The 15,932-nt window shown below is 24.7% G+C and overlaps 2 protein-coding genes across 3 annotated transcripts; one reads left to right on the forward strand and one right to left on the reverse strand.

Annotated features, from left to right (window-relative positions):
• Positions 1-205: 205 nt before the first annotated feature.
• On the forward strand, positions 206-2,178 carry LOC122854726 (syntaxin-12). Its single transcript, XM_044155668.1, has 6 exons — positions 206-571; positions 905-1,108; positions 1,170-1,335; positions 1,407-1,543; positions 1,619-1,752; positions 1,816-2,178. Exons 2-6 carry the CDS (start codon positions 906-908, stop codon positions 1,983-1,985), a joined length of 810 nt encoding a protein of 269 aa, XP_044011603.1. The 5' UTR covers positions 206-571; position 905; the 3' UTR covers positions 1,986-2,178.
• Positions 2,179-2,855: 677 nt separating this feature from the next.
• LOC122854711 (ankyrin repeat and BTB/POZ domain-containing protein 2) lies at positions 2,856-15,189 on the reverse strand. Of its 2 annotated transcripts, XM_044155648.1 has the most exons (7): positions 15,141-15,189; positions 12,198-12,363; positions 6,766-6,958; positions 6,430-6,678; positions 3,491-6,316; positions 3,235-3,417; positions 2,856-3,162 (listed from the first exon to the last, which is right to left on the reverse strand). In XM_044155648.1, the coding sequence occupies exons 2-7, from the start codon at positions 12,359-12,361 to the stop codon at positions 2,956-2,958; spliced, it is 3,822 nt and encodes a 1,273-aa protein (XP_044011583.1). In that variant the 5' UTR covers positions 12,362-12,363; positions 15,141-15,189; the 3' UTR covers positions 2,856-2,955. The 2 variants fall into 2 exon arrangements, with proteins under 2 accessions (XP_044011583.1, XP_044011591.1); XM_044155656.1 differs by lacking the exon at positions 15,141-15,189 and having other exon boundaries at positions 6,766-6,863; positions 12,198-12,356.
• Between the last annotated feature and the right edge of the window lie 743 nt (positions 15,190-15,932).

The raw sequence follows: 15,932 nt of genomic DNA on the forward strand, positions 1-15,932 counted from the left end.
TTAGTTATACTTTTCCGGACGTGAAATTAGATTATTTAAATATTTTAAAATGCTAAAAAAATTTATATATATTTAATTAATGAAATGATTTATTTAAAAATTTAATTATTAATATGATTTAAAGAATTTTTTTTTCACTTAATTTTATTGACAAAAAATGAGGTTATTATTAATTTGACATAATTAGTCTGAAGTTTGATTAGAGTTGTATATTAATGACACCGTTGTTTTAGGCAATAATGTACTTTTCACTTGAATAATATTGCGTGTTTATTTATGTATAGGTATTTATGTATATATACACATGTAATTTATTTGGACACAATGAAAAGCATTGTCACTGGGAGACGTGAATTTAGTTATCGTTTTTAGGTAACTGTCATTTTTTCACAATAGGCCTTGTAGTGTTTTCGTGATTTTCTTGGAAACGAATTGAAAGGCTGGTGTGTCACAAAAAAAAAAAAAAAAAAAAATAATCGTTAATTTATTATCTCATCGTGTTTAATTAATGCGACAAGAAAAAACGTATTATTAAAATTTACTCATTTTTCATTGTGATAAATCCATAAAGGTTAGTTTTATAATATAATAATTTATAATAATATCAAAAAAAGATTATTGTTTTTTAACTAAATAATTTAGAATATAAAGGAAATAATATTTTTCTTTTTTTTTCATTTTCCTTTTAAATTATTGTGTGTGTCAGCTATTTAAATTTAATACATTTATGTTGCTAAATTAAATTTCATTGTCTTAAAAAATATGTATTATTTATCATTATTAATTTTTATTATTTAATAATTATTCACGTGGTCAAAACCGAGTATTTTATTTTACAATTATTATTGATTTTTATTTGTTTTTTTTAATTTTTATTATTGTCAATAAAATTGTTGATGAATAGGATGGCTCATGGATCGCAAAATTATGGGTCAACTGACCAGAGAATTGATGTACCTGATGTGGGTTTTAGTCCTACTGAATTATATAGTTTGAGTGATAATATAACTGCAAATATTTATACAATAAATGCAAGCTTTAGAACATTGGAAAAAGCATATAAAAATATTGGTACAAGCAAAGATAATCAAAGCCTCAGAGACAAAGTGTAAGTTAACAAGTTAATTAATTAATTTATTTATTTTTCAACTAATTTTAATTTATTGTAGGCATGTTACTCAAACAACTACAAACTCAGTGGTAACACCAACAAGCAAAGATATTGCAAGACTGACTGTATTAATGAGACGTGGTGATAAACAACAAAAATTACAAATTGAAAAATTAACAGCTGATTTTAAAGATGCTCTCAGTAGATATTCTGATATGCAAAAGGTAAATTTAATTTACAAAATTTAAAAGAATAATTAAACAATTGATTTATTAATTATTTTTTTTTCTTCAAGTCTATTGCTGAGAAAATGAAAAGACATATTTTACAACAAAATATTACTTTGGCGGAAACTCAACAAGATGATGATGATTCTGAGCGTCAAAGTCTCATGCAGACTCACATGAATGAAGAAAAACGAGCACAACAAAGGTTAATTAAATTAATAAATATCATATTATATTTATAAATGATAATTTAATAATTAATTAATCAATTAATTTACAGAACACTGGAATTTGAACAAGGTATGTTACTTGAAAGAGAAGACAGAGTTAAACGTATTGAAGGTGATATTCTTGATGTCAATCAAATAATGAGAGAACTTGGTGCACTTGTACATGTTCAAAGTACAACAATTGGTAAGTTAATTAATAAAATATTATGTCATTAATTTAATAATGACAATTATTTAAATTTAACAGATACAATTGAAAATAATATTGAAAACGTACATGGTGATGTTGAACTTGGTGCACAAGAACTCATCAAAGCCAGTAATTATCAAACTAAATTTCGACGAAAAATTTGTTATATTTTATTAGTTGCTGTTATTGTTATTTTAATTTTGATTATATCTCTAGTCACTAAATGAAGTACTACTACTAATCTCACTTATTTTATAAATTTTTTTTTTCTTTTTTTTGCTCAGTGATTAATAAACATGAGCTGTCTCGATCAATTTATTCGTTTTAAAAAACACTTTTTTTCTTTTATCATTAAGTATTTCTTATTATTTTTCTTTTTTTGTTTTCATATTAATAATTTAGAAGAAAAATAATTTAAACGCACAAACCGAGAAAAAATATTCATAAATTTAAATAAAAAATAAAAATAAGATAATTTTTGTTTTATAAAATTATAAATTATTGGTTTGTTGATGTCGTTTTAAAAGGATTTAATTATAACATCTTTGTAATCCAGTCTTTAAAAAAAATAAATAATAATGATATATATATCAGGCATTCCAGATGAGAATTAAAAAAAAAAAAAGATAAATAAGAAAAAAAATTAAAAAGAAAAAAATACTAACGTAAAAAATCCATCAATCTTTTTAAATAATAATTAAAAATAATATCTCAATTACTGTATATACCGCTGATGAATTATTATTATTATTATTACTATTATTATTTTTATTATTAAAATTAAAAAAAAAAAAAAACATGTTGGCGTTTAGGTAACTGTTAATCAAAGTGATAATGTAATTATATGTATATGACAAAATATTGAAACATAAGAAAAAAAATAATAATAAAACAAAATAAAAAAAAAAACTTTCTGATATTATAATTTTTAGTTATTAACATAATAATTATAATCACATAAATAATTTTATTGTCAAAATATTGATAACGTTGTTTTATATATAATTTTTTTTTTTACAAAAAATACCAAATTAAGGAAAAATATCCATTTATAAAAATTATAAACAATACAAAAATATTGTATTTTTGTAGTTCAACGATGTTTGTTTTTTCAACATCAAATAGTAAAATTTAATAACCTTGTTTAAAAAAAAAAATAATAAGGTTTTTCATTTGCTTTAATCTCGAATAACTGTTTTATGGTTTAATTTTATTTTGCATTGGTATTTTTCGTGTTTTAATTCTTGCTTGAAGTGTCAAAAGAAGACCAGCAAGAACATCATGATTTGGTAATTTTTTAGCAAATAATAAACGTTTTACTGAGTCATCATATGTCAATAGTGCAACCATATTTTGTAACAAAAAACCTTGACAATATTCAAGTAATTGAACTGCATTATAAACCTGTAATAAAAATATTATTATTAATATGGTAAAATTGCAGAAAGACAAAATAAAAAATTAAAATATTTTTACTTTTGCATGAATGTACATTGATACAATATTGTCATGATCAACCATTGTTGAGCATTGTGCTTCACAATATCTTAAAAGTCCATCAAGTTGAAAAAAATTAGCTGCTGCCATTAATTCCAGCACATCATTTTGATTAACATCAAGTGTTGCACAACCACCATGATACAAAAATTCCATTACCATCTGTTAAAAAAACCTCATCATTATTATTATAAAATGAAGTTGTTTTTTTTTTTTAAATAAAATAAAAATATACCTGAAAAATATGATATCTAATATCATTAATTTGAACAATTGGTGGATTACCCTCACAAAGTTTTGAACTCAACATATTTCTAAATCTTGGTGATGATGTAACAAGTACAATTTTATGTCCATAAAAAACTTTTCCTTCAACTCTAAATTGTACATCACTTAATTCTGGATTATTAACAAATTTTGGATCAATTCTTGATCCATTTGATAATGTTGTATCTCTTATTGCTTTTATTGGTTCCCATCCAAAACACGTACAAAATATATCAGCTAATAATAATGTTGTTGCATCTTTTTTAGTATATCTAAATATATTAAATAATAATGGAAGACATTCTTGTACAAATTGTGTCGCATAATCATCAGGACATACTTGTATAAAATCTTTTAATAATTGATCAATAACATTATCAATTCTCATTTCATGAGCTGTTGAAAGACTATGCATCCAACAATGTAAACTCCATCCAACTTTAAGTCCACGCAATTCCATTGTTATATCTAAATGATTACTTTCAGCACTATGATACATTGCTTCTTGTAATGATTTTGTTTGATTTTTATTAAATACAATATCATTATTTTCACAATTTTTATTACCATTTTTTATATCTTGTGAATGTTTATTATTAATTGTTGGTTTTTGACTTGTACCTGGATTACCTTCAGCTAATATTTCTTCTAATGATAATATTTCTTTTTCTCCTCTTTTAACGGAAAAATTTAATGGATGTGATAATAATTGATGTAAACATGTACGTTGCCCATGAGCTGTTGCAACTGATATTGCACTATAACAGCCTCTTTGTGCAACTCCAGAATAACAAAATGAATCTTTTATTAATGTTGATAAAAATGGTTGTGCACCATGTGCAAGTAATAATGCAACCATTTCATTGTTTCCTGATGCTGATGCAACTTGTAATGGTGTTACTGTACATTTTTCTTCACTTAATTTAGCACCACCTTCAACAGCAGCACCTCTTTCTAATAAAATTCTTGCAATATTACAATGACCAAGTAAAGCAGTATATGTTAATGCTGTCCAATGTTGAGTTTCAGCATTAAAACTATTTTGATTTGAGCAAGTTGTTGTAGTTGATGTTGTTGTTGTTGTTATACCTTGATGACATGATGATGATGATGTTGTTGATGCTGATGATGAAGATGATATATTTAATTGTGATTGATTTTTATTTGTTATAAAATGTCCATTAGAATTTATTAATGATGATGATGATGTTGATGATAATGATAGAGATGGTGATAATGATCCTTTAACTGATGTTGTTGATGATTGAGAAGTTACAGGTGGTGGACTTTCAATATTTGGATCAGCACCACAATCTAATAATGTTTGTACTGAATTTTCATTAGCCATTATACAAGCAAGCATTAATGCTGTTAAGCCACTATCATTTAGCGTATTTATTTTTGTTGTTGATGGTAAATATGCTAAAGCTTGTGATATTAATTCTGGACGTGAACTTAATAATAATTTAAATCCCATATCAAGTGTTAAACGACGTAGATAATCTTGATCATCAATACGTTTTGATAAATGTGGTTCTTCAAAAAATATTGGACGTACAGGACAATCAACACCAGGTAAAAGAAGTCTTGCTGCTTGATTAATATCATCATGATCAAGTATTGAACTATGACGATGTTCAGCATGTGATGTTGATACTCTTAACCATTCAACAAGTGGAGGAAGAACAACATATGCACGTTCATATGATAGCTCTTGTATACCAGAGCCTCTTTCACCATGTTCTAATTGTGAACATCTCATATAATAAAATAATGCATGTAATGCTTTATTTGTAAGTGGTATTGGACATTTACCAGCATGTGCAATTCTACCAAGTAAATCCATTAATTCTCCCATTGATCCAACACAAGTTGTTAATAATGATGATTCTAATGTTGCACCAACATGTTCTTTTCCACTTTTTGATGAATTTGATGAATTTAATGAACTAACACTTGCCCATCTTGGCATTGATAATGCACCAGATGCAATTCTACCAGCATTTAAATGTGCATATGGCTGTAATAAACCCCAAAGATCACCACTATTTGCAATAGAATGTTCTAACATTGTTGCTGTTAATGTTGTATTTGTATCAGTTGGTAAACATTGTAATAATATTTCTTCAAGTAAATTTTCCATACCAGCAGTTAAATAAATAGCAGCATATTCATGTATCATTTTACCAAGTTTAACATCACACATCCATCTTAAAAATCTACCAACTGGTAATTGTAAACCTGATCTTGATGATTTTGATTGTTTTAATTGATCACCAGATACAACAAACATTGCTGCTGCACGTAAACATGCTTTTGTACATGAATCAGCTAATGCTGGACATAATAATATTTTAAATGAACTATATACTTCATGTTTACTACATAAACCTAATGGTTTTGATAAACGTTGAGTTTCACGTCCAATTCTAACTAATGCACGTTGCATTAAATATGATAATCTTGGAATTGTTTCCATTGATACTTGTTCCATATGTTCACGTGTTCTACCATTTTGTAATACTCTTAATACATCATGATGTGTCCATGGTAATTGTTGTAATTCAACAAGTCGATTATGTGAATCAACCCAAACAAATTCATCAGCACTTGTTACATTTGTATTTATTGTTTCAAGAGATGAATGACGCATTAAACGTCTAACTGCTGGTTCAGAACTTTCAGAACCACTTAATGATGAGTATGTTGATGTTGATGTATGGGAACGCATTGTCAGTTGTTGAATTGCTAGTTTTATATCTTCTAAACCGGAACCAGACCAAGGTACCTGTAACTGCATTTTTAATATTAAAGTTATCATTACATCTAATTCATACATATATACATATATACTTTATTTTTCTTTCTTTATTTTGAAAAAAAATTTTTTTTATAAATTATATATACTTTTGCTGGTGTTGCCCTATGTCGATTACGATTTTGTCCATTTCTATTTTTACTATTTCTTTGTGTAACTGATGCTGATAATCTGTCATCTTCTGGAACTGAATTTAATTGTTGTGGACTATTACTACGATGATGTCCATGAGGTGGTGAACTACTACTTGTATGACCACCTGTATCTGACATACTTGCATGACCTGATGAACGATTTTCATCTGATGAACTATTACCAGTACAATCATTTGGTCGACGCTTTAATAAATAAAATATATTATAAAAATTTTAATTAATTCAATTACAAATTATTTTATAATTTACAAATGTATATGTATGTCATACTTGAAGTACACGTAATTCATGAAGACTCAAATGATGATGTTGTCCTTGATGAGGATGCTGTGGTGTTGGTGTTCTTGTCATACTATCAGTATCTCTTTCTGCAATCATGTGAACAATATTTTGTGATTTTTGTGTCTCTTGTATGTCCTTTGAATATCCTGAACAATAAATTTCTCTAGTATCTCCTCCAGGTCTAAAAATATATAAATTATTAAATATATTTTAATTTGTTTTTAATTTGACAATTTGATGATTTTTTTTTTTTTTTTTTTTTGAGATATTATATGAAAAATAAAATAAAATGATTGAGTAAATTCCTAATTTTGTTGGGAATAAATTTAACTTGCTTTAGCTTGTTGATGTAAGATTAAGATAAAAATCAGAGAAACGTGTTTTTTTTTTTTTTCCCAGTATATTCATCAGTGAGTATAAAATATCTTTGCAATTTATTTTTATTTTTGTTTGTGTTTGTGATTGGAAAGGGAGAAGAGGAGCCAACTTGCACATCGTCATATATCTTTTTACCTTTACAGATCCCGTTGTCCAGAATTAAAAAATAAATAAATAAAAAAAAATTAAATTGAATAATAAAATATTTTTAAAAAAATCATAAAATTGTGTACCTTAAGTTATTGAATATTTTAAAACAACAACAACAACAACAACAACAACAACAACAACAACAACAACAACAACAACAACAGTTATTCAAAGATGTTGTTGTTTTTTTGTTTTTTTTTTTTGTTGTGCAAATAAAATGTATATCGTGCCGACACAAGTGAGTAAGAAAAACAAGTTTAACGTATAATTATTTAAATCATAATAATCATTGCTCGATATTTATCCTGACTTTGATAAAACATAAGATTATATAATAAATAATAATAATTAGTATTATTCAATTTATCAAATTATTAATTATTATATTTAACTGTTTTATTTTTTATTTTTTTAAATGAATTTACCCTCGTAGTCTCCATTGCTGTACAAAACTCCAGTCAGCTTTAAAGCCAGTTGTATCACCAGGTAATGACCAATATTCTTCAAGACAACTATCATCCTCTTCAATTTTTAAAACATCTTCATAATTTGGACTAACTTTAATAATTATTATTTCTTCATTATTATCCTGTTGATTATTATTAAAATTATCAAAATCATTCAAATTATTTTCAACTGAATCGTTTGTTTGATAATTATTTTCCTCTCTCAGTGACCAAGTTGATTGACTTGTTTGACTATATTTATCAGTTGAGTCATTTGACATGTCATTAACATTATCACCAAAATAAATGACAACTTTATTATTAGCATTATTTTGAATTTTTGAATCAACATAATTTGGACTTTGTAATCTTGGTTTTGGTGATGGTTTTGGTGGTGCTGGTCTTGTTGGTTGTGCATATTCAAATTTATTATTTTCTCCATCAACAATATTTATTACACCTGTTGATGTTGAAATTGCTGATGATGATGATGATGTTAAATTAGTCATAATTTTTCTTGGTGTTTTAATTGGTCTTTGTTTTTTAATATTATCATCATTTAATTCAATTGGGGAATTTATTAATTCACATGATTTAAATATATTTTTACTTTTATCTTCAAGTGTTGACATGGTCTCATAATCATCATCATATTTTGTTGCATCCTGCCATTCTTTTGTTGGTGTACGTGATACAAATGGCATTGCTCTTCTTAATATAAAATTTGTACTATCTAATTTTTTATTTATAAAACTATCAATTTTTGGTAATTTATTATTATTATTATTATCCATATTGCAATTTTTTAATTCACGACAAATATGACAATTACAATTTTTATTATTACAACTTTTTTTTCCTATCAACATTTTTAATTTATTTCCATGAAATTATATTAATTTACTCAGCTCATCACACAAATAACACTTTGTAAAATTTAACTTAATTTAACTTTAAAAGTTTATGTAGTATTTGTAATATTTTTAATGAAAAAAAAAATGAATTATTTTTTTAACCTTCACTATTTTTTAGTTCATGTAATAATAGCTGTAAATATAATTGTTGTTTATGTTTTTTTATAGCTTTATACATTTTTTTAAATTTTTCACTTTGATTTTGAAAATGTTACAATTATTATTGATAAAGAGCTGCTGGTAATGAGTTTAGTTGAGAGTAAACATGTGACTGAAGTGTCGTGTTTGTGGCATCCTGTACATCACCAGGTGAAACGAGTACTTCCTCCTGATGGGGAGTTGAATTGTTGAGGGGGAAAATAAAGCAACAAAGATCTATACAATTCAACTACCACCACTGGTTTTTTTTTTTTGTCATAAATACAACTGATATCATGTGTACACGAACAAAGAGAAATAATAAACCTGATCATCAACCTGTTTTTATAATTTTTTATAATTCAATATACATCATCCAGTGTATATTAACTTTTATTTTATATTATTAATTAATAAATTTATTGATTAATTTTTTTCTCCTTGAATTTATGTGAGACTTTTCTTTTTTTCTTTCTTATATGCTTGATATATTTTTATTATTAATACTTTCATAGCTAACCAAGTGAATATATAATAATTTTGATTAACTACAAAATTATACTAAAAAAAAAATTGAATACAAATTAAAAGTTTCAATTTCATTCAACATCGCATTATGCTATACATATTATCATTCATGAAAAAAAATTTATAAATATCTTTATTTTTCATTCAACTTGATTTCAAGATTAAAAATATAATTATAATATTTTTTTTTCATATAAATAATTTTAAAATTTATTTAATTTAATGTTATTTTCAAAAAAAAAAAAAAAATCATATATATATTTAACTTCCGGGGGCCCATCCTACATCCTGTGGTCGAGTTAAACTCGGACCAAACCCCTGTCGTCATCCGTGACGAGTTCATCATGTACAGTGAAAATAAAATGAAAAAAAAAAATTAAAATTAACTAACAATAGTGTATAGTTGTTTTCCTACTTTTTAAATTTCACTGTCAAAACAATTCACACACTTGATGATGAGCATATACAGTGTCAAGACAAAACCAGTTTATAAAGAAAAAAAAAATGACTTAAAAAAATGTTGATGATTACAGGTTGCGTGTGTTTTGTATATATGATTTTTGATAAGTTGATTAATGACGAGAGAAGGTGGCTATTGAAATAATGAAAGCAATATATAATGTATATTTTCTTAATATACAATATACTATTTTATATGTGTATAGTTAAATTGACGATGGGTGAGGAGACAATCGGTTACTTTCTCATACAATATATATAGTAAACATATATAATTAAATTCACTTTACTTTTATAAAATTGAATACGCAAATCAATGCTTAAATGCATTTGCTTCCGTGTGATTTAATCTAACTGGGTCAAAGATTTTCCTTCTCGTCTAATAATAATTGTGATAACAAATTAGATGAATTTTTTGTCATATGACTTTTCTCTTGAAATAATTACTTGATTTTTTTTCTATAATAATTAAAACTTTTGGATAATAATTTTGAGTATTTTTTTTGTTCTTTAGATATTTTTTCATTCAAAGGTATATATTTTATTTAAATCCAAGTAAATGGGTTCAAGGTGCGATGGAGTCATTGTTTGTAACCATCTCGGCGAAATTCCGGTTTCAAGGACGACTGATTAAATTCAATTTCATTTATCTAATTTTTTTTTATTTATATTAATATACTAACAACAATAATGCGTAATTTAATTTTTAAAAAATATATACTTGTTGTTAAATATATATATAAATAAATAAAAACCAATGAATGATAATATAAAATATATATTTTTCTTTTTTTATAAAGACATTATTGTCAAGTAAATTTTTTATTATGCAAAAAATATATTCGTGTGAAAAAGAGAGCTGTTTTAGCTTTCATTCACGAACTACTCTCAGTTTAGATAGAATTAACATTAACATTTTGTATGTATATTTTAATATACATATATATTAAAATATATAATATACGAAAGTCGAAAACTTGATGATATTTATCTGGGAATGCGAACACAACTACTATATCATCATATATATAAAACAATGAAAATTACTAAAACAAGTATATACTTAATAAAAATTAACAAGAGTAAACATTAAAAATAATTATTTAGACTAATTATTTTTCAAGTCTTATGAGAATTTAAAAAAAAAAAAACCCACACGCGTTTAAATCATGAAATCATCTTCACTCATTTTTCTGTAAACTTCCGTTTCTCTTCAACAAATATATAATAAAGTCTTAAATAAATATATACATCTTTTGCTTTATTATCAAGTCAATATATTGCCTTGTAGGTCAGGGACGTTTTAAATATATATATGTATATAAATTTTATACAAAAAATATTTGCAATTAACTTGTTTATATAGCAAAAAAAAAAAAAAAATTGAATATTCTTCAAACTATTTATTGTCACAATGACTGAAGCAAATAATACTGTTAAAAAAAAAAAACATAACTGCAATGATAATAATAAAAATAAAAAAAATTAAAAAGTTTAAAGTAACAGGCCCTTTAAGCATCAGTTGCTTCATGAATTTATGACCCTGACTTGGTATAAATATAAAATCCTTAAAATTCTTCGTTCAAACATGTTTTTTTTTTCATGACTTTTTTTTTGTAAATCATTTTTATTTTTTTATTTATCAACTTTTATTTGGTATATATATTATTTTGCCTGACGAATCACGGCCACTGTGTTCCGGGCCTTCAGGGCTTAATCATTAATGGTCAAAGAGTAGCAACATGTATATATATAATACATTGGTGGAGTGTGTGATATGTAGAAAAAAAAAAAAAAAGTAAAAAAGTATCTTGTGTACCTTTTGCTTCTTTGGTTACTTCACGGGCTTGAATATATATATAGGTATAAGGTATACATATAAGGTTGTCGACCCTCTTTCTCTCAAGCAAAACTCTCCTTCGATTGAAGTTACATGCAGGTTGTATAGTAAAAGCTTGGCAATATCACGATACACACATTCATACACACACACAAACAGTTCATCAAGCATATTTTCCATTTCGCCAACAGACATCCATGACCTACGACAATCGATCACGCACACCTTTTGTCGATGAAATCAATGGTTAATATATAAAAAAAAAAAAAAAAAAAAAAGAAATTTTATTCTATTTTAGTAATTTTTTTCTACTTGGAAGTTTTTTAAATAATTTTCATTGATTTTTGGGTTTTTTAGTTTTTAAATTCTGATGTTGTCTTTCGTTGGACAATTTTCGGAACGAGGGAATGATTTTTTTTTTTTTTAAGAGTCTTGTTGGAATTTGTGCTGAACGAGTTTGATCTTGGAAAAAGGTAATTGCTGAGTAAGTAAGCTCGTAATGTTTTACGATCAAAGTAAACCTTTAAATTTTTGGTAAAAATAAATGCTATATATGTTTTTTTTTACCTTCGTGGTTTTGGTCGAAGAATATCGTGGCCAGTTTCTGATATGCAAACATCGTGATATTGATTTTCTAGTGATGATACTGTCGGTTGAATTTTATGAGACTGTGATGGTGATTTATTTAAATGACTTAAAGACAAATCTTGATGACCTCTTGGTGGCTCCATACCTTTGTTAAAAAAATATATATTTATTTAAAACATATACTATATTGTTGAAGATGAAAAAAAAATAAGACACATACACAAATACCAAAAAACAAAAAAAAAATTTTACAAAAGTATCACTACATTTTAATATTATTATTTTTCAAAATCCATTTCATGCAATATATATTTGAATATTTTATATATGTATACTTATATTATATTTATAAAAATTTTGTAAAAATAAATTTATTCAATTTATTTATTTATAATTTATATAAATAAAATGTTAGAATGTTTTTCATTCAAATGAAAGCAACTGCGTTGTTCACACGACCTCGTAAAATATCATAAAACAATATATATGACAGAGTGAGGAAAGTTATTGCAAAACTTTCACGTAAAGATGTGAAGGTCATTAACGGATGCATGATGAGAGCTAATTGTCTCAGGCAATTAGTCAAGATAACATCAAAAAAATTTTTTTTTTTAATTTTACGAGAAAAGTGAATTGAAAAAAAATAATATTAATAGTATATTTAATTTGCAAAAAATTATTAATACTTGATGGCATTTTATTAATTTTTCATTAATTGTTTTTATAAACTTTATATGAAATTTAAATATGTATACAAATTTATTTAAAATAAAATAAAAATTTGATCAATTGAAGGGTATAAACCGGTTATCAATTTCTACTTCATTTTAATGACTGTAATTTTGTTAAAATTTAAAAAAAAAAAATTTACATATATATATGCCAAATTTAATCGAAAAATGAAGTGAAGTTGGTATTTTTAAAACCCATAATTTTTCAACTTCGCTTACTCAGTAATTACTTGTCGACAAAAATTCTCAAAAAACAAAAACCGTTTTACTCAACAAAAAAAAAATCTTTTTACAAAAATTTAAGTTTTAATTTGATCTGATATATTTTGAAGTAGAGAATATTTCTTAAGTTTTCAATATTACAGTTGAATGAATACCTGAAGTGCTACTTTCAGACAAGAGCAAAATTTAAGAGCACCCTTATAAAAAAATAAATAAATAAATAAATAAAAAGATCTCATGATGATATATAAAAAATAACGAGATCATTTCATGTATAACTGGTTTTTATTCTGAGCCAAAAATGGTCCCCCTGAATTTAAAATTATTACTTCGATCTGGCTCATTGAATTGTTCAAGAAATTGAATAGTTAAAATTTTTTCAAAAATATTTTTATCAACTAGCCTATCGTTTTTGTCATCATACATTGTGATTAATTTATTTTCAATACTAATTATAGCTTTAGCTATCACATAAACTAATTTAAAAAATATTTCTTTATTTTATTTTCAACCCCAACTATTTATTTCATATATTTATTATGATCCATCTAATCTTTTGTGTGTATAAACTCGGGTACAGTTAAAAATTTATACAGAAAAACCCTCAACAGTCACTGCACTGCATTCCATCATTATTTGTTAATGTAAAATATGTCATACAAGTTATATAAAAATTTATTTACATTAGTTAAAATATAAATATTTAAAATAATCAATTCACTATGTATACATTGAACCGAACAAAACTTTATATTTGGGTCCTGTTTTTTTCCACTTGAATTGCCCCGTTGTTAAAAGAATAATAAAAAAAAAAAAAAAAAGGTTCAAACCGCAGTTAAATTTTCTTGAGAATTCATTAAACATATTCTATGATTCATAGGGTATTTTTTTTTTTTTTTTCAAAATTCTATATTTATTTATTTTCTTATTCATTTTATTCACAGCTGGACATCGACTCATGTGGGTTATACGTTTTCAATCCAAATAAATTTAATTTTATATAATAATATATATTCTGATGGTTTTTCTTTTTTTTTTGGGCCTTCTTTTTTATATACACGCACAAATGTATAAGAAAAAAAAAAAAAAAAAACTAATAATTTGTTTTATTTTTGTAATTAAAAAAAAATGTTTTCTATCGGTTGATTGAAAATTGATATAAATATCGAGATAAAATCCTTCGAGTTTATAATTAATGGGTAAATTGTGGATAATTTATTTCTTATCGAAATTGATGGTATATATACTTGGATGCGTATATACATTTATATATATATATTGATAAAACAAAAGTGTGAAGAAATTGCACATGAAAGAACCCGTTTTATAAATGTGGTAGAGTGTGTGTCCAAGTAATAAAAGTAAAATTAAATAAAAATAAATGGAAAAAAAAAATATAATTAAATGAAATTATATAAATAAATAAATGAATAAAATGTGATTTCTTAATTTGTTATTGTGTTAATTAAAAATGAATTAAAATTGTGCAGAAATTAAATTTTGTTTTGTTTTTTTTCAATATATATAAGTAAATAAATTTTTTTTGATTGATTATTAGCTTATATTGCTGAATTTATATTTAGTTTTAATAATTTTTTTTTTGTCGTTGACATGAATGTTTGGATTAAAATAAATTTTATTATTTTTCACCGTTACTTTTGAGCAGTATTCGTCCAGACACGATTCATTAATATTCATACATTGACGCGAAATTATAATTAACAACTCTGATTAATGGTGAAATTTTGTTTTTTTTTTTTTTAATTTTAAATTTTTACTTTTTTTTAATGAAATCGCAGGTTGATATTATACAATAAATGTGCGTAAATTTACGATCTTGAATACCTTGAGATTTATATTTTTTTTAATTATAATTTTATAGATAAATAAATATATATATATAAATATTCAAATATTTTTTATGCAATTTAGAATAGTTAAATTAAAAAAATCCAATTTATAAACTTACCAAATATTGTTTAAACTATTTTTATAAACATTTTATTTTACCACGTACAATTCACTCACAATTGAAAAATGTATTTTTTTTTTATCAACACTGTTGTAGCACTAGCTTTAAATAAAATTATAAACACTTAATATTGTTTATCACTTTGATAATTTGACATTGTCAAATTAAACAATATAAAAAAAAAAAAAAATCACTACAAATATTTCACTTTACAAACTGTAATCACTTTATAACAATTACAAAAATAAAAAAAAACAATTTACCACGTGTTTTTTTTTTGTTTGCTACGAGTAAATATAATATAATAGATCTAATAGATTATTGTGATGACTTATAATTAAATTAATTTTTATAAAAAATAATACGTATTGACGAGAGAAAAAAATAGCTCTGTTTTTCGGCGGCTGTCTGTATGTCAATTATACAAGCAACAGAGGCGCTGTCCTTTCGCAGCATCTTTTTCTCCAGAGAATATTTCTTTCTCTCGTCATGCAGGTCCAGAGCATTGGGCATTATGGTCCAGGGAGCGGGGGCAATGTTGAAATAAAAAAAAAAAAACAAATAAATAAATAAGAGAATTCATATAAAAATAATAAGGCAGTTGTTGGACGATCAAAACGAAAGAGGACGCCGGTAACCATTCAACTTTTATATATATTTTAAACTCAGCTCTTATATATACTGCAGCTGGCAATTTCGATTCCATTTGTATATATAATATAGAAAATTTTGTGTCGATAGAAAAGATGTATTTTCCATCATCTGTGGTAATTATTTAAATTCAATTAA

This window comes from Aphidius gifuensis, linkage group LG1, assembly GCF_014905175.1.
Source record: "Aphidius gifuensis isolate YNYX2018 linkage group LG1, ASM1490517v1, whole genome shotgun sequence".
Taxonomy (NCBI): domain Eukaryota; kingdom Metazoa; phylum Arthropoda; class Insecta; order Hymenoptera; family Braconidae; genus Aphidius; species Aphidius gifuensis.

Bases quoted from the DNA above. Each gene is read 5' to 3' on its own strand.
- LOC122854726 (XM_044155668.1), top strand. From the start codon at position 906: ATGGCTCATGGATCGCAAAATTATGGGTCAACTGACCAGAGAATTGAT. The intron at 1,544-1,618 runs GTTAATTAAATT...ATTAATTTACAG, and splicing joins GAAAAACGAGCACAACAAAG to AACACTGGAATTTGAACAAG. The intron at 1,753-1,815 runs GTAAGTTAATTA...TAAATTTAACAG, and splicing joins TGTTCAAAGTACAACAATTG to ATACAATTGAAAATAATATT.
- LOC122854711 (XM_044155648.1), bottom strand. From the start codon at position 12,361: ATGGAGCCACCAAGAGGTCATCAAGATTTGTCTTTAAGTCATTTAAAT. The intron at 6,317-6,429 runs GTATATATAATT...TTAAAAATGCAG, and splicing joins ATAGGGCAACACCAGCAAAA to TTACAGGTACCTTGGTCTGG. The intron at 3,163-3,234 runs GTAAAAATATTT...TTTTTATTACAG, and splicing joins CAATGTACATTCATGCAAAA to GTTTATAATGCAGTTCAATT.